At 35.2% G+C, this 12,489-nt stretch overlaps 1 protein-coding gene across 2 annotated transcripts in view; it reads left to right on the top strand.

Annotated features, from left to right (window-relative positions):
• Positions 1–12,489, top strand: part of LOC121650877 (polycystic kidney disease protein 1-like 2) — a 49,441-nt gene that overhangs the window by 437 nt on the left and 36,515 nt on the right. Inside the window, exons 2-15 of one of the 2 annotated variants that reach the window (XR_006012349.1) lie at positions 859–1,100; positions 1,267–1,457; positions 2,158–2,374; positions 2,501–2,637; positions 2,738–2,882; positions 4,700–4,883; positions 5,022–5,154; positions 5,252–5,396; positions 5,666–6,046; positions 6,198–6,340; positions 6,442–6,609; positions 9,202–9,339; positions 10,355–10,501; positions 11,388–11,512. Coding sequence is in view for 1 of the 2 variants with exons in the window: in XM_042002661.1 (XP_041858595.1) it covers positions 859–1,088; positions 1,267–1,457; positions 2,158–2,374; positions 2,501–2,637; positions 2,738–2,882; positions 4,700–4,883; positions 5,022–5,154; positions 5,252–5,396; positions 5,666–6,046; positions 6,198–6,340; positions 6,442–6,609; positions 9,202–9,339; positions 10,355–10,501; positions 11,388–11,512 (2,484 nt within the window). In the remaining variant the exon portion in view is untranslated. The remainder of the gene's footprint in view (positions 1–858; positions 1,101–1,266; positions 1,458–2,157; positions 2,375–2,500; positions 2,638–2,737; positions 2,883–4,699; positions 4,884–5,021; positions 5,155–5,251; positions 5,397–5,665; positions 6,047–6,197; positions 6,341–6,441; positions 6,610–9,201; positions 9,340–10,354; positions 10,502–11,387; positions 11,513–12,489) is intronic. The other variant, XM_042002661.1, reaches the window with a different exon arrangement.

Here is a 12,489-nt window from a genome sequence, read left to right as displayed (position 1 = left end):
CAGTCTCCCCATTCACCTCTGACCTCTGACATTAACAAAACATTTTGGTCCAGACAACTGCTTCTCTTTGGATATTTTCTCTTTTTCATACCATTCTCTGTAAACCCTGGAGATGGGTGTGTGTTAAAATCCCAGTAAATCAACAGTTTCTAAAATACTCAAACCACCAACCATGCTACGTTCAAAGTCACTTAAAGCCCCTTTCTTCCTCATTCTGATGCTCAGTTTGAACTTCATCAAGTTTTCCTGACCATATTTACATGACTAATCGTACTGAGTTGCTGCCATGTGATAGGAACAAGCTATTGAACAGATGTACCTAATAAAATGGTTTACACAGTGCAGAGTATATTTTAAGCCACTTTTTTCTCTTCCTTTTTCAGCACTAGACACCTCAGACTTCATACTGCTTTTTACTGCTCTTGCAGATGTGCTACATAAATTACACCTCTAGCTGCTTTCATTAAAGCACAGAGAACATGTCATGACCAATAACTGAATACCTTTCATTTTTAGACTTGCTATTGTGTTGAAACCGTTTAATAAATAATTCAGAAGAATTAATTTTGTTTTCATAAATGGTAGAGAAAGTAAGAATTTAATACTAAATTATACTCATTTTAATTTAAACAAGACTTTATCTTCTTTTTCAGGTAAAAGATGTTCCTAGAATATTCAACTTAACTGGTTCATTTCATCCATTTAAACCCCCCTGAGATCAATAAGGATTTGAATTTGGATTTACTTTTAATTGTAAATGAATTATTTGACTGCCTGTTATTTTCATGGTTACTTTTTCCTTTGAACAAGACCAAGCCACAGTCACTCCAGTATGTTCCTATATGTGCTTTTTCTTAGGTGGGAGAGCAGTGTGCTGCACAAATACACTTATCCAGATACATTTGCTGTGTCTGTTATGTGCACTAGCAGTGAAATACACATTGCAACCGAGAAAAAAATTACCATTCAAGAGCCTGTTACAGAAATTGCTGTCATCAGGTGTTATGCTGGAGATGCATATTTTCACAGAACCAACTGCAGAGCCCTGTATGGAGAAGCATTTCACATTCAAACAGAAGTGAAAGCTGGTAGGTATAAAGGTGATGCCATGAAATATTTAATCTTGGTCAATATGACATTGCAACTTGAAAACATCTGGTTTGAATGTGTGTGTGTGTTTTTTTCTTTACATGTATGTATTTTTCTTTTTTTAATTCTCTTTTTAACCTCTATTTTGCATTAATTCCGTTCTTTTTTTTCATACAGGTACAAATGTGGTCTACAGACTCCAACAAGGTGAAAAGCTGTTGGCTGGTTTATCTGTGATCCAAGGAAATGTCCATCAGAATATCACAGTGACTCCAGAAATAGTGAAGCAACTCGGACTGGGATGCCACAACCTGATCCTTTATGCTTCTAACATGGTCACTTTCCCCGAAGTGTCTGCAGATTTACAGGTAAACCACCAAAGAACAAACACAAATTTATCTATATTGATACATGTATCCTCCTCTATTAATACACAAATAACATGATGCACGGATCAGTGTGTTTTTTAAATTTTCTTTTTGATTACAGCTTAAGGTACTGACTGAGGAGTTAAAAGGTTTATAAATTAGAAATTAAATTTAACCTTTAATTATTTAATCCAATCAGCCAACTGGTGAAAAATCAGCAAACAGTTTTAAGAGTTTTATATCTTGTTATTAATTGTGGTGTCTATCAGTTTTGCAGCGTGTGGCGTAGTAGCGTCAACACGTGCCACTGATCTGTAAAAAAGAAAAAAACAACAAAAAAACAAGCCACTACTCTCTCCATTGGAGGGAATTTTTGCTTAGAAATATCTTAGAATTCACAGCCCAGTTATTACTTTGCATAATAGACAATCTTCCTATTTGCTCTGTCTCATTTTCTTTGTCTCATGTATTTCATGGAAGTTTCAGCAGGGTGACATTTATTTATTTTGTCCCCAGTATATATCCTTTTCAGACTAAAACAGTATCAAAGCTAGATTTTAAATGTTAATATCAGCTCGACTATGAGCACTTGCATAAATACACTTGGTTTACTTGACCAAATTATTATCTGCAGGGTTTTTATTTTCTAGGAAATCTGAAAGTAAAATATCAGTATGTTGTAATTTTATCGCTACTGCAGGTTTGCATTTTGGAGAAAATAGTTGGGCTTCAGGCCTCTGTGCTGAAAGAGAGGGATGCTTGTTTTATCTCTCCATACATTACAATCGGTGTTTCGCTTGACAAGGGAGCTCCTGCGCTACTCTCCTTCTCACTGACTGGAGACAAAAGCTCCTTTTCGGAAACCAGACATATGAATGGAAAGAGGGGGATTTTTCGCATCGCCCACCAAGTTCAAGGTTTGAAAAAGATAGATCATAAATAGGTCAAACCTGAAATATGATGTTTAATTTTACTGTACATTGTTTTTTTGTTTTTGTTTTTTTGTTTTTTTGTTTTTGTTTTTTGCTTTGTTTTTTGTACAGGATCTGTACAAGTTAAAGTTAGAGTGTGGAATGCCTTCTCATCCCTGGAAGTAGATGTTCTTGCATCCTGTAACAAGGAGTCAGAAACAGAAAGAAATGGACATAATGAGCATTATTTAAGCTTCAACAAGAAAATGGTAATTTTTAAAATAGTGTTTAGGTGTAGAGGAAGACTTCCTCTTGTCTTTTCTGCCATTATTACACTACATATAAATTATTTATCGCATTTGTTTTCAGAGAAAGCAACATGTTAGAGTTGTCAGAGATGTTTGGGAAATCATAGCGAAGCCTTCAGATTCAGTTACTACCAAGCAAAATATCGAGCTTTCGATGCGTCTGCCATCTACAAACACTGATATCATATCTTATGACTGGAATTCTGGTGAGTCTGATACTAACAAGTTTAAAATCTTTAACATGTTTCATTTATAGACTATATAAGCAGTGGACTCAGCAACTTTTTACCTCATTTGTCAACACAGTAAATATGATGTGAATGAGCTTAGAGTCCCAGTCATAAACTTAGGTCTTTATTTTGTAAGATAAGTACTTAAATGTGGTCCGCAGCTTACTTACATTCATCACATCACACTCACTCCCTTATAAAGAAAACTGCAGTAAAAATACTAAAAGAAAAAAAAAAAAGAAAGGTACGCTATGTAACAGGGCTGTTTTAGAAATCTGTTGATTCATTGCTGTTTAGAAGAAAGTCCTGATTCATACTTTATCAGGATATAATTTACTGTCATAATGCATATAAGAGTTAACACTGTAATGTAAATTCTCTCTGCTAGCCCTTGTTTCTCAAAAGTTTTATCTTCAGTATTTAACATCAAACTGAAATGGCCTGTCACTGAACCATCCAACCCTTTTACAAAGATGACACACTGACAAGGATAAACACAGGAGGGAAAGTGTGTTTACATAATGAGGCAGAAATGCATGCTGAAATGTAAAAAGGAAACACAGAAATAAATATGCTTGGAGAAATAAATAAAGAAATAAACTGTAAGATTGAAAATAATGGGGATGTAAATATGATTGAATAAAAAAGTGTCAATAAAATAAATAGATCATTTTGAGGATAAGAAAACGTAACAGAAAAGTAAATAAAGGCATAAAAAATAGGAGAAAAGGCAAATAAATTAAAGTGAAATTTACATGAAAAAGTAGTAATATAAAGTGAAATTAAAATAGTTAAAATGACAACAGTTTTTTTTTTTGTTTTGTTTTTTTTAGGAAAAAAAGGCTTTATATATTTTTGCATAATATGTTATCATATCAATTTCTTAATTGGGCTCTTTTTATCGTTCTGTATTTATGTTTTTAATCCTTTTCAGTCCTTTTTCAGTCCTCCAAAGCCATATCTTATCTATTTGAATTAGCCTAGTTATTAAAAGAGAAAAAAAAAACAAAAAAAAAAAACATGTAAATCACGTGAGTGTTCTATGAGTAAATATTTTTAGGAAAAACAAGCTAGCAGCTTTTAAGACCAGGACTTCAGCGCTAAGCACATTCATCGTGCCCCTCCACCACGCCAGCTTCATGTTTTGGATGTATGATGTTTGGAGGGTCCAGGATGCGTTGATAAACGGCAGTCATGATTTTTCCCAGAACAAACTGGATCCATGTTTATTAAAAGGTTAAAAAATATCTGTACTGTTTGGTAACAGAAGGAGAAACGTAGCTCGGCCAGAACACAGAGAGCTGCTTTCTAAAAGGTTTCCAAGTAGAGTTAGCATACCCTGTGAGCCACAGCGTGGCCCCAAACATAGGGCAAATTATTCTAAACACATCAAGTTAGCTTTATTAAATGTTGGGTCAATAGCAGAGAAAACCTTTTTAATTAATCATTTTTTTCACCGAGCATAACCTTGATTTTATGTTTTTAACTGAATCTTGATCAGACCAACATTACCGTGCAGTTGCTCTTATCGAGTCAACCCTTCCCAGCTTTAGTGTCATCAAAGAGGTCAGACTAAACAAGAGGAGGGAGGGGTGCAATTTTATTTAATGCATCATTTCAGTGTAACCAGTTATCTCTTGGAAGTTATCTCTTCAGCTGAAGGCATCACCCAAAGTCGTATTTCTAAATATTAACAGGGCCCCCAGACACTTCGCAGCATTTTATGATCGTTTCAGTGAACTTTTTTATGAGTCAGTTGATTTATTATTATGAATTTCCATTTTGATTTACAGATAAAAAAGGCGACTGCAAACCAAAATCCAATACAAAGACACAAACCATTCAAGAGGACTGTCTGCCAGATCCATTTTTCTATGATAAATATGTACTAACGGTGAACTGGAGAAACTCTAGAAATGACAATAAATCTATATGTATTACCTTCACCCCAACACTGTACACATCAACTGATGCAAGGTACTACATCCTTTTAAAACAGGTTTTGTAATTTCTCCTTCCTCCCAATGTCTTCTGTGTCCTTTACATTTAATCAGATTGTTACAAACACTGTAGCTGCACATAAACTAAATCATCTTGATATTTTTTAAGCTACAGTCTAAAATGCACTGAAGGATGTGACCCAGTAGAAGAAAACAAGAATGCAAAAATTGAATTGCGGTGTAGTACAAGTCAGTGTCCAAAGGTTGACTGGTACATTGAGGACCCAAGAGATGAAAGTAAATGGAACGTAAGTCAATTCATTGTTTGACTTGTTGGGACTTCTAGTGGAAGAAAATATTGCTGCCTTATAAATGTCTTTCTTTATGTTTTTGTTTTTTTTACAGGCAGATACAAAGGACTGCTACAAGAATGCAGGGAAAATTCCTCTAATTAAAAAACAGCAGGATAGCTCTAACTATGAAGTGAAATACAACAGTATTGAAACAGCCAAAAGCCAGGGTCAGGATGTCACTGTGGTGGCTATTTATGGTATGTGTGTGTGTTTATCCTTTGTTTTGAAGATCAGACAAATGATCCATTTTAGCCACAATTATGATGCAATACAAAAAATTGAATTTCTCATGGAAATTCTCAGTTATTTGAAAGACATAGTTGTCTTTATGAAAGGTAAATAAGGTTAATTGATCATTGGTCATCTGCCACTCTCTGTTTGCTAAAAAAATAAACCAGTTTGGCACAAAAAAGAAATAAATGTTTGTTTGAAGCAATCCAAATTATCTTTTTTTCCCCCCCTAAAGGAACCAATAAACCATTTTACCTTACATATATTATTAAAACATCATCAACAACAAACAATACAGCTTCTATCACCAGAGGGCCAAGAACAACACAACCTCAAGCCACCAAAGAAAACACAGAAATCTCAGCCACTAACCCTTCACCTGGCAAAACTGCTGCTACAACCACCAATGCTTCTGGTTCATCTAAAACAACTACTACTGCTGGCTCTTTTAATAAAGACACTACTACAGCAGCAACTACAAAGGCACCAGACGGTAACGTTGGAGGCCTCTCATGCACCGTGTCACCATCAACTGGAACAGTCCTTGATGCTTTTAATTTAACTTGTACTCCCAACGTGCCTTGTTCTAATTGTCAGTACTGTTTTAGTACTAAAGGTAGGTACTTCCACAATGGCAAAATCTCTTCAATAGATACTGATTTATGATCAGCATTACTTAATTTAACATTTGTGGGCTTCAAATAAGTCTTGTGTTTTCCCAGAAAAATGTTATAATCAAGCTTAAAATAATTTTTAAACGATGGCAGGTAAGAATCTGCTGTGCAGTGAAAGCAATGAGGTGAAGTTTATCTTCCTTCCACTTGGAAAAAGCAGCTCAAACTACAGCCTGCTTATAATGGCGACTGCAAAAAATGGCAGCTTCGAAGTTAACACCACCCTAACTGCACAGGTTTGTCAAAGACAGGATGGGTGTACTGATACGAAAAGACATAAAGGATACTCTAATTTTCCTCTACATATCTAGAAGGACTGACTTTTTTCTCTTCCCAGGTTCGGGATTCCACAGCTAATATAAACTCAGCGGATCTCAGTGCAGCTTTGGATATGCTAAAGAAACGAGGTCCGCTGTCTGGACAAGCCATAGGACAGCTATTTACCTCTGTGGCCAATAACCTCAACAGTCAGTCTGCTGGATCAAATACGACGGAGAGGCAATTGGTACAAACTTTGAACAAATCAAAACTTTCCTTAGTAAATAGGATATTGGCATGATATTTTCACCAGATAAACAAAAGAGAAGAAAAAAGGAGGAATTTATAACAGATGTTGGTAACAACCCAAGTGTACAAAAAATTGTGTAGAAAGCTAGTTTCACTCCCACTAATGTGTTCTTTGTTATAGGGATAAGTATGATGCAGTACATTTGAGTTATCTCATAAGCAATCTGTTAATGCTTTATTTTTACTTCTGTATTCTTAATGTCCCATCAGTATGGTCCCTGTACAGCAGTGTTTCTTTATCCTGGTCCTTGGGGACCACTGCCCTGCATGTTTTAGAGATTTCCATACTTTGACACACCTCACTCAAATGAATGGCTCATTAGCAGGCTTGCAAAGCACTTAGTGAGCAGTTGAGTTAATCTGGTTCTATTAGGTGTGCTGGAGTTGAAAATAACTAATACATGCGGTAGAGCTGAGATAAAAAAAAAAAAATTAATTGGTTTTAATTATCCAGTATTGATTCATGAAACTCAGAGATTGATTTTATATATATATATATATATATATATATATATATATATATATATATATATATATATATACACACACACACACACACACACACATTTTTTTTTCATAAAACAGTCACCCTACATTCATGTGACTTTCTGATGTTCAGGGAGATGTGAGCAATTGAAAGTTTGCCTGTGTTGTTTCTGTAGCTGATAATGACAAATTCAGATTTTAAAATGGCACTCACAATAACTTTGTTTCTGGACACCCAATGATAAAAATTCAAAATGTAAGGCTGGAATCTATCAGAAACTCAGAAATAAGGAAGGATGGTTTTTGGAAGATTATGTTCACAACTGTGACAAAGCACCTACCTGTCAGCTTCTTTCACTGAGATAATGCCACATTTTGGTGTTTTTTCATTCATTGTTGAATTACATTCACCTGTAAACAATAAAACACCTTATTACCGCTCACATTAGCAGCTAACGCTTAACCCGTGGGCTCCACCCTGTAAAAAAACAAAAAACAAAAAAAAAACAAAACAAAACAACAAATATTTTGAATATAGCAGGAAAGATGTCACCATGCGTGTACGTACTGCTGAATAAATCTTATAATGGTAAATGTAGACAATGATCTTTCAAATACTGATATTCAAAAGAGCATGTAGACGTGTCAAATCAGATTATTACAGTAAGCGCCATGTAAAATTGGCATTACATAAATATCTGAAATTGAATCTATATCAAATCAAATCAGATTTAATCAAAATCTAATTGAATCAGGCCGTTGTCATTAAAATCAAATTAGTAATGATACCCAATCCGAACATGCAGGACAGTGCTCCAGGATAGAGAAACACTTCTGTACAGTAGTGTTTCTCAACAGGTTGGTACTGCCCCCCCCCCCCCAGTACCAGCCCAATGATCACTCAGTGTAAGTGATCATGGCACATTTCAGCCACCTTTTACATCACTGAAGTGAGACAGGAATCACAATCTGCGCTGTAGGAGGTAGGAAACAGCAAAATTTGAACAATGGACAAACAATATTTAACAGTTTTGTCTGCACAGCACAAGAACTTTAAAGTTGATACACCTGCTGACACGTGGCATCCATATTTCTTTCCATAAACAGCATGCTGCGTGTGACTTCACGTCTTCCTCTACACGTGTGGGTCACTTCAGGGCAGTAGACTGTTCACACTGGCAGCTGATGAAGGACACATTTAAACCCAGCATGGCTTGAATTTGCAAGCAAAGATTTATAAAGGTGGCTGTCCACACCTATAACAAGCCCGGTAGCTGATTAGCCTGATACGAGAAAGGCAGGACCTGGCACAATGAGTGTAATGGAAGGTCTTACTCTGCTGCTGTTCCATCACAGTTCTTTCTCCTTCTTATTTTATCCTGAAAACTGACCCTGCAGTCTTAAGGAGGAGACAGCCTTGTAGAAGGTGTGAAAGAAGATTTGAAGAAAGAGCTGTCCACTGGTTGTGGGCAATGCAATAGCACTATTGCATCGCATTATTTCACAAAGAAAAATGTCAGATCTTAGCAAAGAATTGGAATGAAGCATTACGACTTGCAATATGAATGTAACCTTAGTCTACACTGTAATAGTAGGAGGTGGAAAGGAACCTGGATCATGGGCACTGGCGCCAAAAAAGATTGATAACTACTGTACTGGTTAGCTAGAGGAGAGGAGACCTATTATGCCATCTAAAAACTCCAACCTGACTTAATTGTATTCATGTGTGAGCATTGGATTAACCTGCTGTCAGTGAATCCATCTCAGCTAAAAGACAATGCTTGTTAGGTATTTACGCCCACCACTCTTATGCGATATAATAATATAACAGGTTTGGATTTGATAGAGGTAACTTTGCATGTATTAAGTAATAAAAGTCATAAATAATAATATGTTAAGTTTCCCTCCATGACACTGTGAAGATTGTGAAAATTACTCTGTAAGCAACAAAACAGCAAAATACATCAGGAATGCTTTAAATATATATATATATATACATATATATATATATATTTTTTTTTTTTTTTTTTTTTTTCCTGTATAGCTCAGGAAAATGATGCTGGACACAATGATTGACACAATAAATAAAGCTCCTTCCAACACGCCTGAAGAAGCTCAAGTGGTAGCAAATACACTTTCTACTATCGTCCAGAGAGGAACTGAACTCAGTTTGTCTGCACAGGTACTGTAAGCCATCCCCACTGTAATATACTTATCACAATTATGACTTCCTTATACTCAAACAAAAAAAGTTCTGATTTTGTGAAATGTAAATAAAAAAAAAGAATGAAATGATTTACCAGAATTTAAGCCCTGCATGTTGTTTGTTTCATATGATTTGCACATTTTCAGTTCAATGTCTTCCTAAAAAGTTGTGATGGGGAAGTACAGGACTGATAAATCTGGGAAATAATTGAAAAGAATAACCTGTAAAATATTTAGAATCTCTTACTAAAGATGATAATTGGCAACAGATTAGTAAAATAGTGAGTTTTCTGTCTTCTTTGCTTACATGAAATAGAGAGAGGTTCTTTAATCTGTGAACAGCCATGTGAACAAATAGTTCAACAATAGAAAAAAATGCTATTATCCTTGCAAACAATTTTATTAACTTTTTTCAAAAGATAAAATGGAAAATTGTTTATTCAAGAATCTGGCAATCAATAATGAATAGCTGTGGTATGCAGACTAACAGGTAGCACTGCACTGAAAATAGCTTTTTTGTAGAAAAAACTGCAAACATTAGAAACTGAGTGTGAATCATGTGCTGTTGCTGTATCCACAGAAATGGAAAAAAATAAATCAAAAACTGCTGGACGTCATAGACCCCATTCTTGTCTGATAAGTGATTAAACTATTAAAGCTATATGGTACAAACTGAAATGAAAATCACAATAAAAACTACAAACATTCAAGCGTAATAGGCAAGAATGAGACAATATTTCACCTTCAAAATCTGACAGCTGTTGGCTTCCTCAATTACAGCTGCTGCTTGCAGCTGTGTTAAAAGAGCTGATGCAACAGGGGGTAAACATGCCCCTCTCCCCTTTCTTTTTTAAAATGTGTTGGTGTAAATTTAATTTGAGCATATTCTTTTCTTTCTGTTTTTATTGACATTTTCACAGCTTCCGGATGTCTTCACATGATACACGATAGTTAGTGCTGTTATTGTCTATTAATTTGATTCCAATGAACAGGTAGATGCCTCCACATTGTTTGCAAGCCTCACCTCGTCTCTCCTGCACATGAATTTGAGCCAAACTCAGGACAACAAGAACGAAATGCTTTCAACAGTCAGCGCTCTTTTAGAGGGAGTGGCCAATATGCTGAACTATTCTTCCAATGTGAGTCACTGAATTCAAAGGCTGCATAGATGGCATTTCCTTCTCAAAGGAAGACTGAATGATTTTGATGTGACGTGTGTTCTTTTGTAAATCAATGTGACATGAAAATATGTCTCTAAATTCACTGCTTCACATCGCACAAGCTACTAGCTTTAGAATAAAGGATTTAAAAATGTCAAGTCAACATTTCTTAGATGATGTAGGACAGGTGACAGGAAGTAGAGTATGTTATGGAAAAGACTTCTATTGTTTTTAAAGGTCTTTCATTTTTCAGCTTGATTTTCACTACTGGCTTCTTATATTTTGTTTTTAGAAACACAAAGTTTTTTTTTTTGTTTTGTTTTTTTTTCAAAAAGTACACTGATAGCCATCGGGTAGGATTAAAGTGACACTATTCAAAACAATAAGCATAGTGAAACAGTGCTGTGTCCCACAGCTTTAGCTCCTTCATTTATTATAATGTTATGATTTTGTGTTCTGGAAAAACATGAATTCTAGTTTTTCTACATTCTGAAATTAGCCTGTATTGGCTGGAAAGTGGCATGCAAGCTTTCTCAAGGTTGTCATTGATGTCCAAAGAGAAAAGTTTACTATTGACATTGAAGTAAAGCTTTAGTGCTAGTCAAGGCAGACGTAAACTTGTGTATGAAATTATATTTAATGTATCAAGACATTAGGATGATAAATATAAGGAGCTGTATTTCCACCACTTTTTTTTTTTTTTTAGATTTGCGAGTCTTCTTTCATCAGCTGTGTTGATACTTTGCCAGGTCAAAGATACCACCCAAAATCCTTTCATGACCAATATTTGTGGTCTGAGACAGACCAAAAATGTTACAGTAGTAACATAAAAATCTGTCTCTTGTCTTAATGTTGTGTTTTGCAGAAAAACGTGTCTGATGCCCTTCTTGGCGCTTTAAACAACATACAGAGTGCACTGTTGAATTATAAGGAAACCAATGAGGGGCCAACTGTTATTAGTCAATCCATCATTAGCATCCTTGTCAATAGGTAAGTTTAACTTCTACCCAGATCTGTGACAAAGACAGTTGGATAATATTTTGAAAGAAAATTATTGTATTGGATGACAAATGTGAACAGTTTGTCTTGCACACAGAATTTAAACCTAGCGCAGCATAGGAGGAAGACTTCAAGGAGAGAAACAGATCAGCTGCTAATATTAATAAAACCTGCCCAAGACTCCATCAAAATCTCACTTATTAACGCAAAACTTAAACCAAAGACGAGTGTCGATTCATTTTGATATTAAGCATCCATTTGTTTCTAATTAAATTCACACTCTACTAGGCTGAAGTTTCATCGCCCTCTCATTAACACATAGAGATAATATAAAGGTTAATTATGAAAAAGATACCTGTACAAAAAAAGCTTGTCATTTAATAGAAAATATTAAATCTTGTAACAAGTAAATGAATAAAAATTGGACCATGTGAGAGTTAAAGCATAAACACAATATTTCTTCTAGCCATGGATTGTTATGAGTTCACAGCCCTGGAAAAATCTGATCATTTAAAAAGCAAAAAATAAATAAAAAATGCAGTTTTGCATGCAATTGAATGCAGTCAACAGACTTGCAATAAGCTAATAATGCAAAGCCGACAGAGCTGAAGCTGCATGTTACTCCAATGTTCATTGGATGAAAGTTAACTCAAGCTGGAAAGGCTCAATTCTGGATGAAAAAATAAATAAATAAAATAAAAAAAATAAAAAAAACACAACACACAGGATGAAGTGACAGAAATGTTGCCTTCCTGAGAACAACAGTACTGCTGTTTGCAAAATTACTGTTGGCAATACTTTACTCCTGTGTGGAAAAACAGAACCCAGAGGCACATTTGTTTAAAGCTGTTCCACGTTTCAAACACTGCCCCCATGTCGCAGTGGAAAGCTAAAATAGATTGTAACTTTGTCTGGAAATGTGAATGCAGCCAGCTTACTTTTACTGTGGCAGATCGTTGTACACTTGA

Source organism: Melanotaenia boesemani, chromosome 12 (assembly GCF_017639745.1).
Source record: "Melanotaenia boesemani isolate fMelBoe1 chromosome 12, fMelBoe1.pri, whole genome shotgun sequence".
Taxonomy (NCBI): Eukaryota; Metazoa; Chordata; class Actinopteri; order Atheriniformes; family Melanotaeniidae; genus Melanotaenia; species Melanotaenia boesemani.
The sequence above is the reverse complement of the archived record's forward strand: the minus strand, read 5'-3'. Positions and strand labels throughout refer to the sequence as shown.